The sequence below is a fragment of the Chenopodium album genome, chromosome 3, assembly GCF_948465745.1.
Source record: "Chenopodium album chromosome 3, dcCheAlbu1.1, whole genome shotgun sequence".
NCBI classification, from domain to species: domain Eukaryota; kingdom Viridiplantae; phylum Streptophyta; class Magnoliopsida; order Caryophyllales; family Amaranthaceae; genus Chenopodium; species Chenopodium album.
Genome location: NC_137836.1, coordinates 80,606,026 through 80,624,403, shown reverse-complemented (window position 1 = coordinate 80,624,403; position 18,378 = coordinate 80,606,026). Strand labels below are relative to the sequence as shown.

The following is an 18,378-nucleotide window of genomic DNA, read 5'->3' as shown; positions in this document are numbered from 1 at the left end:
TATGGAGGACATATGGATAAGATATTTGATGTTCTTTAATTTTTATCCCACAATTCACAAATGCTTCGCTAGGTCAACTTTGATTCATTCATATCTCTCAAAGAAATACTACGAGTAATATAAATTTCACTTCAAACATTTTTAATAAGTAAAAAAAAAATTTGTATCCCACCATATGAACTTACAAGGTACTAGGATTTGTTTCATATTTACATCACTAAAATTGGAAATATAAAATTTTACTGTTTATAGTAAAAATAGCAAAAACAATGATACGTAAATTATTAAAATCTGGAGTAAAGTTAATTTTTTTTAAAAAAACACCATATTTAATTTCTAGGAGAGAATACCAATACAACAACGACGGACGCATTTAATAAAAAAAAATAATCTCTACAAATCTCCTCCTTCTTCACACCCCTATACACACAGACGAGATCGTCATCTTCCCCCTTTTTTATTTTCTCTCTCCTAATTTTCTCTTTCTTCCCGCTTCTTCTTCGATCCTTCTTCTTCAACCTCGTGCGCAATCGGATCAGATTTGACTAAATGGGTATTTTTCTATTAACTTGTCAATTTATTTGATAGAATTTTTACGTTTTTGTTTGATCTAATTCAATTCAATTTATTAATTTTGTTTCCCTGTTTTTTTTAACAATTGATGATGTTGCTTCGGTTATGTTTCGTTTCTAGATTAATTTAATGTCGGTTTTTTTTTTTTGGGTGTACTTTTAAATGCGGGGTTAATCGCGCCGTTTCTCATGCAATTGCTTTATATGTGATTTTCAGGTGTTTGGGATAATTAATTTAGGCTTTAATTTTTAGAAAGTATGCTGTTTATTGCCCTAATTTGAGTAATTGGGGATCATGAAATGACTAGTGTTTGGCTCAAATGTTGGGGGAAGTGATAAAGATTTTAATTTTATTAACTGGGTTATTCGAATTTCCAATTTTTTTTTTTTACTGTTGGTAGGTGAATTATTTAGAAACTTTTTTTTTGGGGGGTTATGAACTTCGTGATCGTCATTTTAATGGGTTTTCCTGCTAGTGTGCTTTCATTGGTAAGATTCTAGCTCTTTCGATGACGGGTCATAGAAAGTGTTTCGGTGTGTATTGATTCATTGAGACTTATGCTGCTTCTGAAATTCGGTTGTTTTTATCAAAACTTAATGATTGGAGGGCAGAATGTTTGGACAGTAGTAGCAATATGAAATGTATCTGTTAGTGTGCTTTTGTAGATGAGATTGCAGCTTTAATGCTGTATTTGGGTCTCAGAAAGTGTGAAAATGGTTTATTCATTGATGGACATTGGTTAAAGTTTATAGCTTATCGCGATTGCTTCTAATGACGACTTAGGCTGGTGGAAAGAAGCAAAAATATATTATTTTCTTCAAACTGATATTCCGAAGCAGATCATCAAGAAATCCCATTTATGTTTAACATTCTTTTCAAGGTTCTTAGAATCATGAATGTATTGCCTTACTAAAGTTATGTCTATTTTTCTCAGATAATGATGATAGATGTTGTTCTACCCAGCTGATCGATGGAGATGGTATGTTCAATGTAGCTGGGCTCGAGAGTTTTTTGAAAGGAGTAAGGCTGGCAGAATGTGGACTTTCATATGCCATAGTCTCCATCATGGGTCCACAAAGCAGTGGTATGTCTAATTGCTGAAAAAATTTATTTAGCTTATAACTTAATGAATGCTGTTTTATAACTTTACAATGTATGGAGTATTGCTTGAACAAACTAAGTGCAAATAATTTACCAATTTATACATCTTAAGATGTATGTATATCTTAAAACTATTGTCTCTTGGCTATGCTGTCTATTAGCTGAACTTTTTTACGAACCTATTTTCTTTAGCTGCACTTAATTTATTTTAAGAAATTCTGTACCCCCTTCTTACTTGCACAGTGGTGTTATATGGCTAATGTGGCTGCATCTTATTTAGTGATCGCATTTTTTTTTTCCTACAACAGGGAAAAGTACACTATTGAATCATTTATTTGGAACCAACTTCAGGGAGATGGATGCATTTAGAGGAAGGTAATTGGATATGCTCTTATCCAAATTGTGTTTGTTACCAAAGATAAAATAGTCATATTGATGGAATTCTATATTCTCTAGGTCTCAGACAACCAAAGGTATTTGGTTAGCAAAATGTGTTGGGATTGAGCCCTGTACTCTAGTTATGGATCTGGAGGGTACAGATGGTAGAGAGAGAGGAGAGGTGATTATAATTTCCCGTTTATTTATCTTCAGTTTTGGATTTTTTCGTACACTTTCATTGATATGTTTTACATAAAAAAATCTAAACCCTTACTGAACTCTTCTACTGACATGTCTAGGACGATACTGCTTTTGAAAAACAAAGTGCTCTCTTTGCCCTTGCTGTTTCCGATATAGTGCTTATAAACATGTAAGTGCATAAACTACTTGTTTTGCTTTCCTGATTTGTTTGGCTTTTTTTTATTTTCTTTTTTTCTTCAAAAAAAAATATTTATTCTTATATGTGAATTTGCTCAGTAACTCTGCAATTGATGTAGGTGGTGCCATGACATAGGGCGTGAGCAGGCAGCAAATAAACCGCTATTGAAGACAGTTTTCCAAGTACAACATTGTTTCTCTAATTTAGTTCTGTTTGTTTTTGCTATCTGAAAGCATGCTTTATCAGACCTGCAGCGAGGCTTCTTGTACATTGATTGATGTATAGATTGCGTTCGCATTAATTTTATTTATGGCGATGCTTCCTTATAGGTGATGATGCGATTGTTTAGTCCTCGTAAAACAACTCTGATGTTTGTGATACGTGATAAGACAAGGGTGAGTTTATCTTCTATTTCTTTCTGGAATTAACTTAATCCTCATGAATAGTGAATGTTGGCAATTTTTGGAACTTGACCAGTATCTCTATTTTCTGTTTGTACCAGACGCCCCTTGAAAATCTTGAACCAGTTCTGCGAGAAGATATTCAAAAGGTGATTACTTTGTGCTTTTTCATTCCATGACCAACTGTGACATTAATGTTTTCTGACCATATTTCTCCTGCTAGATATGGGATTCGGTTCCTAAGCCACAAGCACATAAAGATACACCCCTGAGCGAATTTTTTAATGTAAGCTAATCTTTCAACTTCATGTTGTGGAACGTCAATTTAACTCTAGAGCCTCTAGAAGATTTGACTAACGAGAGTGTGTTGTCACATTTGCTGTCAACTTTGCCAGGTTGAAGTTGTCGCTCTTTCCAGTTATGAAGAGAAAGAAGAGCTTTTTAAAGAGCAGGTATGTCACTGAGATTCCCTCCCTCCCTCTCCCATTCCGTCTTACTAATGCCTGCTTGTAATGCAACTGTGACGATCATTGCTCTTTCCTGACAAAACTTCTTGGCTAATGTTAGATTTTCACAACTGCTTTTCCCTTTTTCTTATCTTTTTTGTTTGAAGTGGGAGGGTTGTAAAATGTACCAGAGAGAAAAGTTTGTATTTCTCATATTTCCAATATGTAGTTTTCTAGGGATTCCTACCAAGTTGATCAGTTTTGTTTCTAGAAGCTAAAACTAAATCTGGAACTGCAATGTAGTTTGGTTAATCGACTGATGTATGGATATTATTATACTCTGTCTGACTTTCTGTAAATGGATGAAGGTTGCTAATTTGAGGCAGAGATTCTACCAATCTATAGCTCCTGGCGGGCTTGCTGGAGATCGTCGGGGAGTTGTGCCTGCTTCTGGCTTTTCTTTCAGTGCTCAACAGATATGGCAAGTTATTAAGGAAAACAGGGACCTTGACCTTCCTGCACACAAAGTAATTGATTTAACACTTTCTATTTAGGTGTCAAGGCATATGTTGTAAGATGTGATTAGTGCTCATGGCTCAAGTCCTTTTCAGGTCATGGTGGCTACAGTTCGATGTGAAGAAATTGCCAATGAAAAGTATAGCAACTTTAGCGAAAATCAGGTATACTTTTATTTTGATCCCCTCATCTATGTGTGGTCTTTTGTTGATGATCTCTCTTTTCTTAATGCACTTCTTACTTCTGCTGGTCTATTTGCTGCTATATTTGCAGGATTGGCTTCAGCTGGAGGAGGCCTCGCAATCTGGCCCTGTTGCTGGATTTGGAAAGAAGCTAAGTGCAATTATTGGGGACTGTTTATCTGAGTGAGTATAAATTTATTAATTTTTCCAATTCTGTTGTCATCATATTGCCTCCCTTTAAAGGGTATTTTCTTGTATGTTCAGTGTTTCTGTTTTTCTTTCTTACTGGGAATATTTCGTCAAGGAACAGCTTTTGGATTTCTGTTGTATTTCTTTGTATCTTGCTATTTTTCCGTCCTCTCTGGTTTTGTGGTTATATTTAGTTACTTGTACTTTCTTTCTTCTATTCAGGTATGATTCAGAGGTTATATATTTTGATGAGGGTGTCAGAACTTCCAAGAGGAGGCATTTAGAAGATAAATTACTGCAAGTAAAGTCATCTATCCTCTTTTAAACTTACAAATATATTGTACTTCTGCTAGTAATATATGTTATGTGTGAGAGTGAAACTAGGCTAGGTAGCTGTGACATTCTTTTATATCTTGTATATTTTGAAACTGTACATGTCAATATGATTTCAATCAGGCTAGCAGCTAATAATGGTTTTTTCTTGTACATTTATTTTATTGATGCTTACTGTATCTCTCTTTTCTGTTAATTTGTATTAGCTTGTTCAACCGGCTTTCCATTCCATTTTGGGACATATACGGTCTGGAACAGTAGAGAAGTTTAAGGAAGCATTTGACAAAGCTTTGAGTAGTGGGGAAGGGTTTTCTGCTGCTTCACACAGATGCAAGCAGACATTTATGAATCTATTTGATGAAGGATGTGCAGGTAAAACCTTTTTATTTACTATGAACTTACCTGCATTCATTTTTTTTCCCCTACATGAGGTGGCAAGGTGAATTTGCTGTGCTTACATCAGTAATCATCCTTTAGGCATTGATGAGGTTGTGTGGCCTGAGGCTAACTTTTTAATAAGATTTATTTGTTTTGCACTTTTGCAAGGGAGATTAAAGCTAATATCTCAGTAAATCAATTATTTTTTAACCCTTTCTCTTTGAACTGAGAAATGGCTATTATATGAAGAGAATTTTGGCAAATTTGATCCTACCATGAAATTTTTAATGAAGTAATCTTATAATTTTACTACTATTTTAGTTTGCACATTTGCTATGATTAAATAAGCCAAATTGGGAGACATGTTGCCTATTTCCTTTTAAACTGGTGATTTGTTATTGTAAACCTATTCTACCATGAAAATCTGTATGAAGTGAATTTGGATATTTACCTTTTCTTTGTGCAGATGCTGTGATTGAACAAGCAAGCTGGGATACTTCTAAAATGAGGTCCAAGCTTGTCCGTGATTTGGATGAATATGTTGCTACTGTTCGTGCTGCCAAATTGGCTGAACTTACTTCCAGTTATGAGGTATTACTACCAGTTATCTATAATGTCTTTGTGATGTGCTTTTTTTTTTTTGAAACTTAATGTGTCAGATTTTTATCTAAATTGGGCCTGTATGTAGCTTTAAGCCTGTAAAACCTCTTTTTTCCTCGTTTTGTGAATTCTTATGAGCTACTGTAAAGATATTTAGATTTAAAAAAGGTAAAGAGCTACTGACATTCTTTAGCTCCCTAATCCATACTATGATACCTGACATATACAGTTATTATCTCTTTCCAAATTCTCTTTTTTAAGAATAAATCTATAAAACCTTTTCAAGGAGAACTCAAGAGCTACCAATGCTCTCTATCTCCTTATGTCAATTGAGCAACATCTAAATTGGTTTTGCTGGAGCCTGAAGTTGGGTGAAATGCTTGTAGTCTTGGCCAGTCTTAGAGCTGCTTACCTTGCAAAAGAAGATAGTGGATTATGCCATAGGCATTGGGTAAAACCTTTCATCAAGCTTTCATATCCTTCTGATTATATCCATCCTAAGCCCTTATAATTATTTCCTTCTTTTCAAATTTATTGTGTTGAGTGAACCTACAGTAACTTTCACAATGATATAGCCATATAGTTTTTGAATGTCCTTGGTTAAATTTATTGTGGAATAACTAATTTATTCAAGCTTTGTATTCTTTTCTAAATACATTGTTAAAATTGATCTTTAACATTTTATTTACCGTGCCCAATGCAGGCAAAATTAAACGAGGCTCTTGCAGGGCCTGTTGAGGCACTTTTGGATGGTGCAAATGATGACACCTGGCCATCAATTAAAAAACTTCTTCGACGTGAAACACAGTCAGCAGTTTCTGGCCTAGCTAATGATCTTTCTGGTTTTGACTTGGATGAGGTAACCAGAGACAAAATGTTAGCAAGATTAGAGGATTATGCAAGAGGTGTGGTTGAGGGAAAAGCCAAGGAAGAAGCAGGAAAGATATTGATCCGTATGAAGGATAGGTAAGGACTGAATATTGTGAATGTGCAATTTGGTAAATTAGAATTCTTTTTAGTTTATTTTGAGAGCGCTGATTATGGTTTTCCCCTTTCCCTCCTGTTTAGATTCACGATGTTGTTTAGCCATGACTCCGACTCAATGCCGCGGGTTTGGACTGGGAAAGAGGATATTAAGGCTATTACAAAACTTGCTCGTTCTGCGGTATGATATTTTGGTGAAATTTTGTTGCTATATGTATTTGGTTACCTCATTATAATATATAATTTATACTGTTCTACATTGGTAATGTAAAATGCTTTTGCAGTCCCTTAAACTGCTCTCTGTTCTGGCTGCAATTCGGTTGGATGACGAATCTGATGATATTGACAAAACATTAGCTCTTGCTTTAGTGGATAAAAGTAATTCTACTGATAGGAGTCTGACAGTGTCTGATCCGCTAGCATCAAGCAGCTGGGAGAAGGTGTGCTTCTTTTACTTTAAAATGCTGTTAGATTATATATATTGTTTTCACTTTCAAAGTTTCATTAGCGGCATTAGCATAGATGGTAAATTATTAGGAGCTCAAATTTGTGACCTGCTATGTTGCTTAGAACCATATGCTTCTTGCAACTTACTCATTCCTCTACTAACTAATTTACACATTACTAAAAATGGCAAGGACCCTCTAATATTTAATTGTTTTTCTATCTTACACAATGGCCCATCACTTTTAAGGTTTATATTAAAATAATCCTCATTCCCCCCTCAAACATTCCACCAACTTCACTTTACATTAAACAATTCAGTAAAATTACCCCGCTCAAACTTTCTTAACCTCTGTGCCCAATTCAATGTGTCAATCAGATGGGAATGGTTGGAGTAATTGTTTATTACTAATCTCAGACTTTAATTGACTAGCTTTTCTTCAAGGATTGTTTGGTACTTTGGCGGTGGTGGATTTGACTAGGTTGAGGTCAATCTCACACACGCAACCTCTGTTGGAGAGAGATTCATATATGAAACGATTTGGAATACAAAAGATATGGTATTGATTGTATTAAAGAAGCTATAGAACCCGGGGGAGGGAGATTGTGTTGGAGAAATGGTTGGATGTATCGGACTGATTTTAAGAGGTGGCATTATGGTCCATTGGGTTTGTAGTAAGTCAGTGAAGTTGGGTGAAGTCGTGGAGGTAGTGCACTTGGCTTATTGGGAGCTTAATGCATACTGAGGACATATCTTTTGACCTTGCTATAGCAGGATTACTACTGGGTAGTGGTTGTTGAGGGTGTTATTGGTTTAAGATTTTAGTCGATTCCTAGCTCCTTTTACAATTAGACTTGTAGATGGTTGGTGTGTATCCCCCATTCCAATCAATTTCTCTTGCATGTCAAGCTAAATAGTTGAGGACTTGAGCTTGTATCATAGATGGTTTACTGTCCAGCAAAAAAGCCCATGCTGAGAAGCTCCCAACTTGGTTTAAGAAGGCTTGCTGAGTCTTCACTCATCAGTTCTGTCTAGTGTTCTACTGTTTAGAATAGTTATTTTACTGAAATTTGTCACTGCCTTTTTTGTGCTGTTTGAAATTATTGGGAAAAAGTTATCTGCTCTCTTTTATTCTAGTCATCATTTGAAATTATCTCCCCAGCGCCATGACATCTCTATAATTTGAGTGTAGGTTCCATCGTCGAAGACTTTGATAACTCCTGTCCAATGCAAACAATTGTGGAGGCAATTCCAGATGGAGACAGAATATACTGTTAGTCAGGCCATTGCTGCTCAGGCATGAATTCATCTCCTTGAGCTCTTGAATCATCTTCTTGTCTGTTATTTTGTATTGCTAGAAACAGAAGCAGTTACTTTGACCAGCTGATTATTTTCTAAAGTAGCATCTGTGTAGCAGAGCTTGTCTTTTTCACATATATTGCTATCTTTAATTTCTCAGGAGGCCAGCAGGCGTAGCAACAATTGGTTGCCACCTCCATGGGCAATCGCTGCCATGCTCATTTTAGGTTTTAATGAGTTCATGACTCTTTTAAGGTACAACTTTCTCCATATGTTCATTAATTTCTCCATTCGTTCTTATTCTTTTTTTGCTCACTGTTAGTGTTTCATCTTGTGTCAGGAATCCACTTTATCTTCTTGTCCTCTTTGTTGCCTTTCTAGTAAGCAAAGCATTGTGGGTGCAAATGGATGTATCAAATGAATTCCGTCATGGTGTTGTAAGTTTTATTGGTCAAAATTATATTGATTGAAGTCTCTTTTGTGCATGTTGTGTACTGGTATTTTTGTTTTGCTTATTGTAAACAATTGATAGGACCTCAGTTATTGCATCTCTAATCAGTCAGGCTATTACAGTTCATAATTTTAAAATTAACTGCTATATTTCATGATGTTAGAACTTGAATAGATTAGAGTGATGTTGGAGACAGAATTGTAGATGTAGCATGTTCCTCATGTCTAGAAAGTAAATTGAAGGAGAAAAAACGTAGCATTTGAGCACTACTTGCTGTGTTTTCTACTTTTCTGTGTATTGTTTTGTGATTTGTCTGTGCACTATGTTAGCCTGATTCTGTGTGTGTGTTTTTTTTTCCTTTCAGCTTCCTGGATTCCTTTCCTTGTCAACTAGAGTTTTACCCACTGTTATGAACATGCTCAAAAACTTAGCGGAACAAGGAAACAGACCAGCAACTGCTGGTGCTCACACAAATCCACCCCTAGCAGCTAACAGCTTCAGAGGAGGTGTAAATTCTGACGGTGTTTCATCGACTGGTTCTTCCCATGTAACAACAAATGAAAACGGAACAGAGTATTCGAGTGCTTCTAAGGAAGATTAGATGGATTAGTTTGATTGCATGAAGGAAATGTTCCGAGATTACCCCTATAAGCACGTGCTGCTTCTTATTGAGGGATGCAGATTTGTACTTGGTCATATATGGCAACCATTATAGCAAGTTGTATGAAACACAGATGATGATTGGTTGAAGGCATCGATTTTTGTCTACATGCTCAACATGCACAGGTCCTGGGTCTCTTATGGAGAACCCGTTGATATAGTTTTTTCATTTTCCCTTGTTCTCCCCTCGTTGCTTGGTTATGGGTCTGTTAGATGATGATCCTGTATGGTTTTGGTTCGTATGTCTAAAATGGTTTTGCCTCAGCTTGTCAATTTTTTGTAAAAGTTCCATTGTATCTTGAAAAGAAACTTTCTTGCCTAATACGTAGTAGTTGAGATCTTGAGAATCATATGAGCAATTATATATGTGGACGGATATATTCGATTTAGATTTGTTATCTAAAGAAATCTGCTCTGCTTAGTACTTATTGATTTTATTAAATTTATTTTTAATGAATTTTTTTAATTTTAATCCTTCGTTTTCTCAGTTCTCACCCAAAACTTAGAAAATTGCCTCCCCACTCCCTAGAGTCCAACTAATACACTGATAGCTTAACTGTTAAGTCATCTCAAACACTACTTCCATTTCTTATTATGTACAACAAAAGTATTTTGTATGTCTCACAAATAATACCCCTTTGTTGCACATAATAAGAAACGGAGGTAGTATTTCATTACTTGTACTCAAATTTAAGGAGTAATCCGTATTATTTTTAAGAGTAATTTGATTTGCTACCATGGACATCCCTCCAAAGAATTAGAGGTGAAAATGATATTTTCTTCATTCCTCTAATATTGCCCAATTTATTATGATGATTAAGAAATCGAGTTAAACTATCACAATTAACCTTCACTCTCAATTACGTAAACAATCTACTAAAGTCAGATGAAGTTTGTATTTCGATTTCCTATATTTTTTTTTTTTTCTACCATTTACATGTATAAGTAGACAATGAATCCGGAAATTACAATAACAATTATAATTTATCCGTTGAGCATCTTATCCTAAGTTGAGACAACCAATAGCACAATGCCATGTAAGCAAGAAATGAATATAGTTCATCTAACAAGAAGTTAGCCACACAACAAGTTTTGTGGTTGTGATGAAAGTAGTAGCATCCCTCCATTTTTAAGATCTTTCAAACAAACTTCACCCCACTAACAATTTAATTTGGTCAAGTTTTGGAAAATAATACTCCGATAGTTTGAATGGCATCAGTTGTAATGACTTCTCTTCCACACTTCACCGGGCTTAGACCCCAGCAAGCTTCCTTCCCTGTTAAGACTTTGGTTTGTGTTTTTAACTCTTGTTACTTCAAATTGCATTTTATGCTTTTATCTATGAATCTTATTTTAATATTTTTATTTGTCGCGCTATTAGTTTAATAATGTTATATTGATATATCTAGCATTGTTGTACAAGGATTGTGTTGGGACTTGTTATTATATAAGTAAGTAGCATGTTAAATTATGGTAAAGCTTAGAAAGTGATTTAATGAAGCAATTTAATTGATCCGATTGTTGTACATATTTTGCAGTCATCAAGTCTGCCAATGAGGGGCAAAGGAAATGGTGCATTGGGTGCACGATGTGGTGATTTCATCGGCTCATCCACTAACTTGGTAAGTTGAGGAGTGTTAGAGATATGATATCATCAATATCGGAAAACATATATATTTTCCGATATTGATGATATCATATCTCTAACAAGGAGGCTCATCGATTTTGTTCTTGTACATAATAAAGATGAACTTTGTTTGTGTGATTCACTCCGGGTGATTGATGGACAGATAATGGTGACCTCAACAACACTAATGTTGTTTGCTGGAAGATTTGGGCTAGCGCCGTCAGCGAATAGGAAAGCAACAGCTGGTTTGAAATTGGAAGTAAGAGACTCTGGATTACAAACTGGTGACCCTGCTGGTTTTACACTTGCAGACACTCTTGCTTGTGGCACTGTTGGTCACATCATTGGTGTTGGTGTTGTACTTGGTCTCAAGAACATTGGGGCTATTTAAATTTAATGTCTTATATTATGTGTTGCCTTGAGCTTGTAAAATACTCATTTTTAAATGTTACTCGTATTGTGCATTATGCAATGTCTCCATGTTTATTCACATTAATGACCGTCTCTTACAAACTTGTTTATTTTATATACTTCGTAATAAGATTGATTCATTGATAAATAATCATAGAAGAGTTACAACAAAAATTTTAATCTAACAAATGTGTAACAAATCAATCAAAAGAAAAACTTCCTTCAACAAAGCTGCAATCTCTACACTTTGAACATTTTGGGTATCATCTTTGTATCATTGTAATTTACACACTTCTTCAATGAAAAGGTTTATTGATATATTGTAGTGTCCAAGATAATTTCCACCTTATTTATCTAATTGGTGCTGTATTTCCTCGATTCAAGCATATGATTAAGGAGGAAACACAAAACTTTACAACTTCAAGTGTCAAAATGTCCAAAAACTAAAAAATATGGCAACTTTTAGGCCTTAAAATTTGTGTTTACTATGATGATTCAATCTCATTATTCAAAAAACAGTTAAAATTATTGCCTAAAAAAATTAAACAGAAGGAATATGAAATAATGATTTATGCATCGTGTGTTTATATGCCTAGTATTATTATCGGATTAATTAAATTATATGGCCAATGTATTTGGTATATATGAATATATGAATATGGCTACTTGAACCTACAGCTGTCAAAAGTTGACTCGATCCGAAATACTGACTCAAACCCGATTATTAACCGAACCATCTGAACCCGAAAAAATGGTGACCCAAACCTGACCTGACCTGACATGAAACCAACCCTAGACTCGAATTGACCCGAGTATGTGAGACCTGAACCCGAATATGATGAACTGACCTGGAGATGACCCGACCTGAATGTAACCCGTAAATTATTGACCTGAATCGAACCCGACTTGAACCGAAATTGACCCAAACCCGTTTTAACCCGTCACAACCCGAATTTAACCCGACTTGTTACTAACCTGACTTGAATTCAACCTGACCCGTTCCTAACCCGACCCGAATTTTTCTCAACCTGTTACAAACCGACCCGAAATCAACCCGAATTGTTATTAATTTGACCCAAATTCTACCCGACTTATTAATGACCCGACCCGAATTTTAACAGACCTATTACTAACCCGACCAAAAAATTCAACCCGATCTGTTACTAACCCGACTCAAATCAACAAGACTTGTTATTGACCCGACCTAAATTCGACCCAAATTGTTCCTGGCCCAATTTCAAATCACCTTAAATGCAATTTAGACCACCTTATTATAATTGATCAAAGCATTTTGTCTAGGGAGACCAAGTCGGTCCACACTAGCAAAACAAAGGAGCATCATCCTCAAATTTAAGACTTAAATATAGTATATATTTGTTGTATGGTCAAAGGAGATAATTATCTTCCTAAATTATAGACTATAGTTCCCTAGTATATTGCCATATATGTTATAGTCAAAGGAAATAATTAGCTTGATAAAAATGATTAGTTAGTTGAACCCGAATATGACCTGACTTGGAAATGACTTGACCTGATTGTAACCTGCAAATTATTGACTTGAAAATAACCCGACTTGAATATGAGAATGACCCGACTTGGAAACGACCCAACCTCATTATAAGTCGCAAATTATTGACTTGAACCGTACCCGACTTAAACCCGAGAATAACCCGACTTGAAAATGACCCGACCTGATTATGACCCGCAAATTATTTACTTGAACCGAACCCGACACATACCCGAGAATGACCCAATCTAATTCTAACCCGCAAATTATTCACTTGAACCGAACCCGACTCGAACCCAAGAATTACTCTAACCCGTAAAAACCCGACCTATTGTTCACCCGACCCGAATGTAACCCGACATGTTATAAAATCGACCTAAACCCGACCCAAACCCGATAAGAAGTATGACCTGACTCAAGCATGATCCAACCCAAACCCGACCCGCATAGGTTATGGAATTAATCCGAATTGACCCGACCCACTCTTATCGACCCAAACCCGACCCGTTTACCCGAATTGACAGCTTTACCCGAAACCTCCAAAATTTCTCAAAAAACGCAGATATTAGCCTTCAATTTTGGAATTTTTTGACTTTTTTCATCCGGATATAAAATTGCCGAAATGTTTACCATGATTCCTAATACCCTCTCGGAGTCCAATTGGCTGGATGGAACCATCCAATTTGCCTTTAAACGATCAATTTACCGGTTTACAACTTGCACCGATTTAATTAACTCAAGTCTACAACGAACATTTATGACAACATATAATGATCATATATGGTTCCAAACGACATTATATGACCCCAAGATATATCCCATAGAACTTCAAGACTTTTCGACACCGGGCTCTGAAACCTAATAAATTTCTCAAACAGTGTTGATATTAGCCTATAATTTTGGAAGTTTTTAACTTTTTTTCGCCCGAAAATAAAAATTGCCGAAATGTTTACCATGGTCCCTAATACCCTCTAGGAGTCCAATTGGGTGGGAGGAACCATCCCATTTGCCTTTAAACGACATATTTAACGATTTACAACTTGCACCGATTTCATTAATTCAAGCCTACCACGAACATTTATGACAACATATAATGATCATATATGGTTCCAAACGACATTATATGACCCAAAGATATGTCCCCTAGAACTTCAACACTTTTCGACACAGGGCTCTGAAACCTCAAAAATTTCTCAAAAAGTGTGGATATTAGCCTACGATTTTGGAAGTTTTTGACTTTTTTTCGCCCGAAAATAAAAATTGCCAAAATTTTTACCATGGTCCCTAATACCCTCTAGAAGTCCAATTGGGTGGGAGGAACCATCCAATTTGCCTTTAAACGACAAATTTACCGGTATACAACTTGCACCGATTTCATTAATTCAAGCCTACCACGAACATTTATGACAACATATAATGATCATATATGGTTACAAACGACATTATATGACCCCAAGATATATCCCATAAAACTTCAAGAATTTTCGACACCGGACTCTGAAACCTAATAAATTTCTCAAAAAGTGTTGATATTAGCCTACAATTTTGGAATTTTTTGACTTTTTTCATCCGGAAATAAAATTGCCGAAATGTTTACCATGATTCCTAATACCCTCTCGGAGTCCAATTGGCTGGGTGGAACCATCCAATTTGCCTTTAAACGATCAATTTACCAGTTTACAACTTGCACCGATTTAATTAACTCAAGTCTACCACGAACATTTATGACAACATATAATGATCATATATGGTTCCAAACGACATTATATGACACCCAAGATATATCCCATAGAACTTCAAGACTTTTCGACACCGGGCTCTGAAACCTAATAAATTTCTCACACAGTGTTGATATTAGCCTACAATTTTGGAAGTTTTTAACTTTTTTTCGCCCGAAAATAAAAATTGCCGAAATGTTTACCATGGTCCCTAATATCCTCTGGGAGTCCAATTGAGTGGGAGGAACCATCCCATTTGCCTTTAAACGACATATTTAACGATTTACAACTTGCACCGATTTCATTAATTCAAGCCTACCACGAACATTTATGACAACATATAATGATCATATATGGTTACAAACGACATTATATGACCCCAAGATATATCCCATACAACTTCAACACTTTTCGACACAGGGGCTCTGAAACCTCAAAAATTTCTCAAAAAGTGTGGATATTAGCCTACGATTTTGGAAGTTTTTGACTTTTTTTCGCCCGAAAATAAAAATTGCCGAAATTTTTACCATGGTCCCTAATACCCTCTAGGAGTCCAATTGGGTGGGAGGAACCATCCAATTTGCCTTTAAACGACAAATTTACCGGTATACAACTTGCACCGATTTCATTAATTCAAGCCTACCACGAACATTTATGACAACATATAATGATCATATATGGTTCCAAATGACATTATATGACCCAAGATATATCCCCTAGAACTTCAAGAATCTTCGACACCGGCCTCTAAACCTCAAAAATTTCTCAAAAAGTGTTGATATTAGCCTACAATTTTGGAAGTTTTTGATCTTTTTCGCCCGAAAATAAAAATTGCCGAAATGCTTACCATGGTCCCTAATACCCTCTAGGAGTCTAATTGGGTGGGAGGAATCATCGAATTTGCCTTTAAACGACAAATTTAACGGTATACAACTTGAACCGATTTTATTAATTCAAGCCTACCACGAACATTTATGACAACATATAAGGATCATATATGGTTCCAAACGTAATTATATGACCCTAAGATATATCCCATAGAACTTCAAGACTTTTCTACTCCGGGTTTTGAAACCTCAAAAAATTCTCAAAAAGTGCGGATATTAGCCTACAATTTTGGAAGTTTTTTACTTTTTTTCGCCCAAAAATAAAAATTGCCGAAATTTTTACCTTGGTCCCTAATACCCTTTGGGAGTCCAAATGGATGGGAGGAAACATCCAATTTGCCTTTAACGACAAATTTACCGGTATACAACATGCACCGATTTCGTTAATTCAAGCCTACCATGAACATTTATGACAACATATAATGAGTATATATAGTTCCAAACGACATTACATGACCCCAAGATATATATATCCCTTAGAACTTCAAGAATTTCCGACACAGGGTTTTGAAACCTCAAAAATTTCTCAAAAAGTATGGATATTAGCCTACAATTTTGGAAGTTTTTGACTTTTTTTTCGCCCGAAAATAAAAATTGCCGAAATGTTTACCATGGTCCCTAATACCCTCTGCAAGTCCAATTGGGTGGGATGAACCATCCAATTTGCCTTTAAACGACAAATTTAACGGTATACAACTTGCACCGATTTCATTAATTCAAGCCTACAACGAACATTTATGACAACAAATAATGATCATATATGGTTCCAAACGACATTATATGACCCCAAGATATATCCTATAGAACTTCAAGACTTTTCGACACCGGGTTTTGAAACCTCAAAAATTTCTCAAAAAGTGTGGATATTAGCCTACAATTTTGGAAGTTTTTGACTTTTTTTCGCCCGAAAATAAAAATTGCCGAAATGTTTACCATGGTCCCTAATACCCTCTAAGAGTCCAATTGGGTGGGAGGAACCATCCAATTTGCCTTTAAACGACAAATTTACCGATTTATAACTTTCGTCGATTTGATTAATTCAAGCCTACCACGAACATTTATGACAACATATAATGATCATGTACGGTTTCAAACGACATTATATGACCCCAATATATATCCCCTAGAACTTCAAGAATTTTTGACACCGGGCTCCGAAACCTCAAAAATTTCTCAAAAAGTGTGGATTGCCTACAATTTTGGAAGTTTTTGACTTTTTTTCGCCCGAAAATAAAAATTTCCGAAATGTTTACCATGGTCCCTAATACCCTCTAAGAGTCCAATTGGGTGGGAGGAACCATTCAATTTGACTTTAAACGACAAATTTACTGATTTATAATTTTCACCGATTTCATTAATTCAAGCCTAAGACGAACATTTATGACAATATATAATTATCATATATGGTTCCAAACGACATTATATGACCCCAAGATATATCCCCTAGAACTTCAAAAACTTTTCGACACCGGGTTCTGTAACCTCAAAAATTTCTCAAAAAGTGTGGATATTAGCCTACAATTTTGGAAGTATTTGACTTTTTTTCGCCCGAAAATAAAAATTGCCGAAATGTTTACCATGGTCCCTAATACCCTATGGGAGTCCAATTGGATGGGAGGAACCATCCAATTTGCCTTTAAACGGCAAATTTACCGATTTATAATTTTCACCGATTTCATTAATTCAAGCCTACCACGAACATTTATGACAACATATAATGATCATATATGGTTCCAAACGACATTATATGACCCCAAGATATATCCTTAGTGTAGGAGTTTATAGGTACTACGCAGCGGATATAACATGAATCATATTCAAACAAGTACCAATCCCAAGAATCACATGCATAACACACAAGACACATAATCATACCTTTGACGCGTGAATTCCACGAAGCTATTCGACAGGCAAATGAGGGAGAGAATAAAGCCCCAAGCGTTGCTCCTCTACTTAGTCCACGAGATTCGAACGAGCCGTCCACCAATACTAGATTGGTCGAGTGATTGAGGAAAACCGCAATCACCACCTTTATGGACAACCGACCACCGCACGAACCACCACCACCACGAGACACCACCGGTGCCTAGGAGGAGGAGAGAGCCGTGAGAGATAGAGGACTTTGAGAGGGTTGGGTTTCGTGTTTTCTAATTAGGGTTTGATCACACTGTTTAGTTAATTGCTTCCTTGCTGCAAACCTAGGCACCTAGTCTATTTATAATCTCATTATAATTAGACTAGGGCACGAAGCCCAAAACTTCCTTGTCCACTCCATATGGCCGGCCACCTAGAGTGATGAGGCCCATGTTGGGCCTCGTCCTCTAATGCTCGATCTAGCCCCTTTGTGTGACCTTATAGGATCCATCCAATTGGGCTTTGGCCTATTTTACTAGTCCAAAGATCGTTAGTACCTCTACCTATGGCAAAACGACGACCCAAAAGTACGAACTTAATTATCTCCATAATTTGATCCATTTATATATCTAGTATATGCACACGACGAAGACATAACTCCTTCACCTAGAACTTCATGACTTTTTCGACACCGGGTCCTGAAACCTACAAAATTTCTCAAAAAGCGTGGATATTGGCCTTGAATTTTGGAATTTTTTTGACTTTTTTTCGCCCGAAAATAAAAATTGCTGAAATGTTTATCATGGTCCCTAATATCCTTCGGGAGTTTAATTGGGTGGGTGGAACCATCCAATTTGCCTTTAACGACCAATTTACCAGTTTATAACTTGCACCGATTTCATTAACTCAAGTCTACCACGAACATTTTTGACAATATATAATGATCATTTATGGTTTGAAAGAATATTATATGACCCCGAGATGTATGCCTTAAAATCTCAAGACTTTTGGACACCAGGCCTCGAAACCTCCAAAATTTCTCAAAGAGCGTGGATAAGA

At 36.0% G+C, this 18,378-nt stretch overlaps 2 protein-coding genes across 2 annotated transcripts; both read left to right on the top strand.

Moving 5' to 3' along the window:
* The first annotated feature begins 361 nt into the window (after window positions 1–361).
* On the top strand, window positions 362–9,743 carry LOC145624433 (protein ROOT HAIR DEFECTIVE 3-like). The gene is made up of 23 exons (XM_081677464.1): window positions 362–553; window positions 1,508–1,657; window positions 1,983–2,049; window positions 2,131–2,233; window positions 2,352–2,422; window positions 2,550–2,613; window positions 2,761–2,826; window positions 2,934–2,981; window positions 3,056–3,118; window positions 3,228–3,284; window positions 3,647–3,805; window positions 3,890–3,958; window positions 4,068–4,159; window positions 4,388–4,466; window positions 4,705–4,870; window positions 5,343–5,467; window positions 6,180–6,442; window positions 6,545–6,641; window positions 6,745–6,900; window positions 8,098–8,202; window positions 8,365–8,459; window positions 8,545–8,641; window positions 9,020–9,743. Exons 1-23 carry the CDS (start codon window positions 550–552, stop codon window positions 9,254–9,256), a joined length of 2,433 nt encoding a protein of 810 aa, XP_081533590.1. The 5' UTR covers window positions 362–549; the 3' UTR covers window positions 9,257–9,743.
* Window positions 9,744–10,400: 657 nt separating this feature from the next.
* LOC145624432 (photosystem I reaction center subunit psaK, chloroplastic-like) lies at window positions 10,401–11,409 on the top strand. Its single transcript, XM_081677463.1, has 3 exons — window positions 10,401–10,605; window positions 10,854–10,937; window positions 11,106–11,409. Exons 1-3 carry the CDS (start codon window positions 10,525–10,527, stop codon window positions 11,331–11,333), a joined length of 393 nt encoding a protein of 130 aa, XP_081533589.1. The 5' UTR covers window positions 10,401–10,524; the 3' UTR covers window positions 11,334–11,409.
* The last annotated feature ends 6,969 nt before the right edge of the window (window positions 11,410–18,378 follow it).

Coding starts and splice junctions, on each gene's coding strand:
- LOC145624433 (XM_081677464.1), top strand. Junction 2,234..2,351: donor ATGGTAGAGAGAGAGGAGAG/GTGATTATAATT, acceptor TGACATGTCTAG/GACGATACTGCTTTTGAAAA. Junction 4,871..5,342: donor ATTTGATGAAGGATGTGCAG/GTAAAACCTTTT, acceptor TTCTTTGTGCAG/ATGCTGTGATTGAACAAGCA.
- LOC145624432 (XM_081677463.1), top strand. CDS start 10,525: ATGGCATCAGTTGTAATGACTTCTCTTCCACACTTCACCGGGCTTAGA. Junction 10,606..10,853: donor CCTTCCCTGTTAAGACTTTG/GTTTGTGTTTTT, acceptor CATATTTTGCAG/TCATCAAGTCTGCCAATGAG. Junction 10,938..11,105: donor TCGGCTCATCCACTAACTTG/GTAAGTTGAGGA, acceptor ATTGATGGACAG/ATAATGGTGACCTCAACAAC.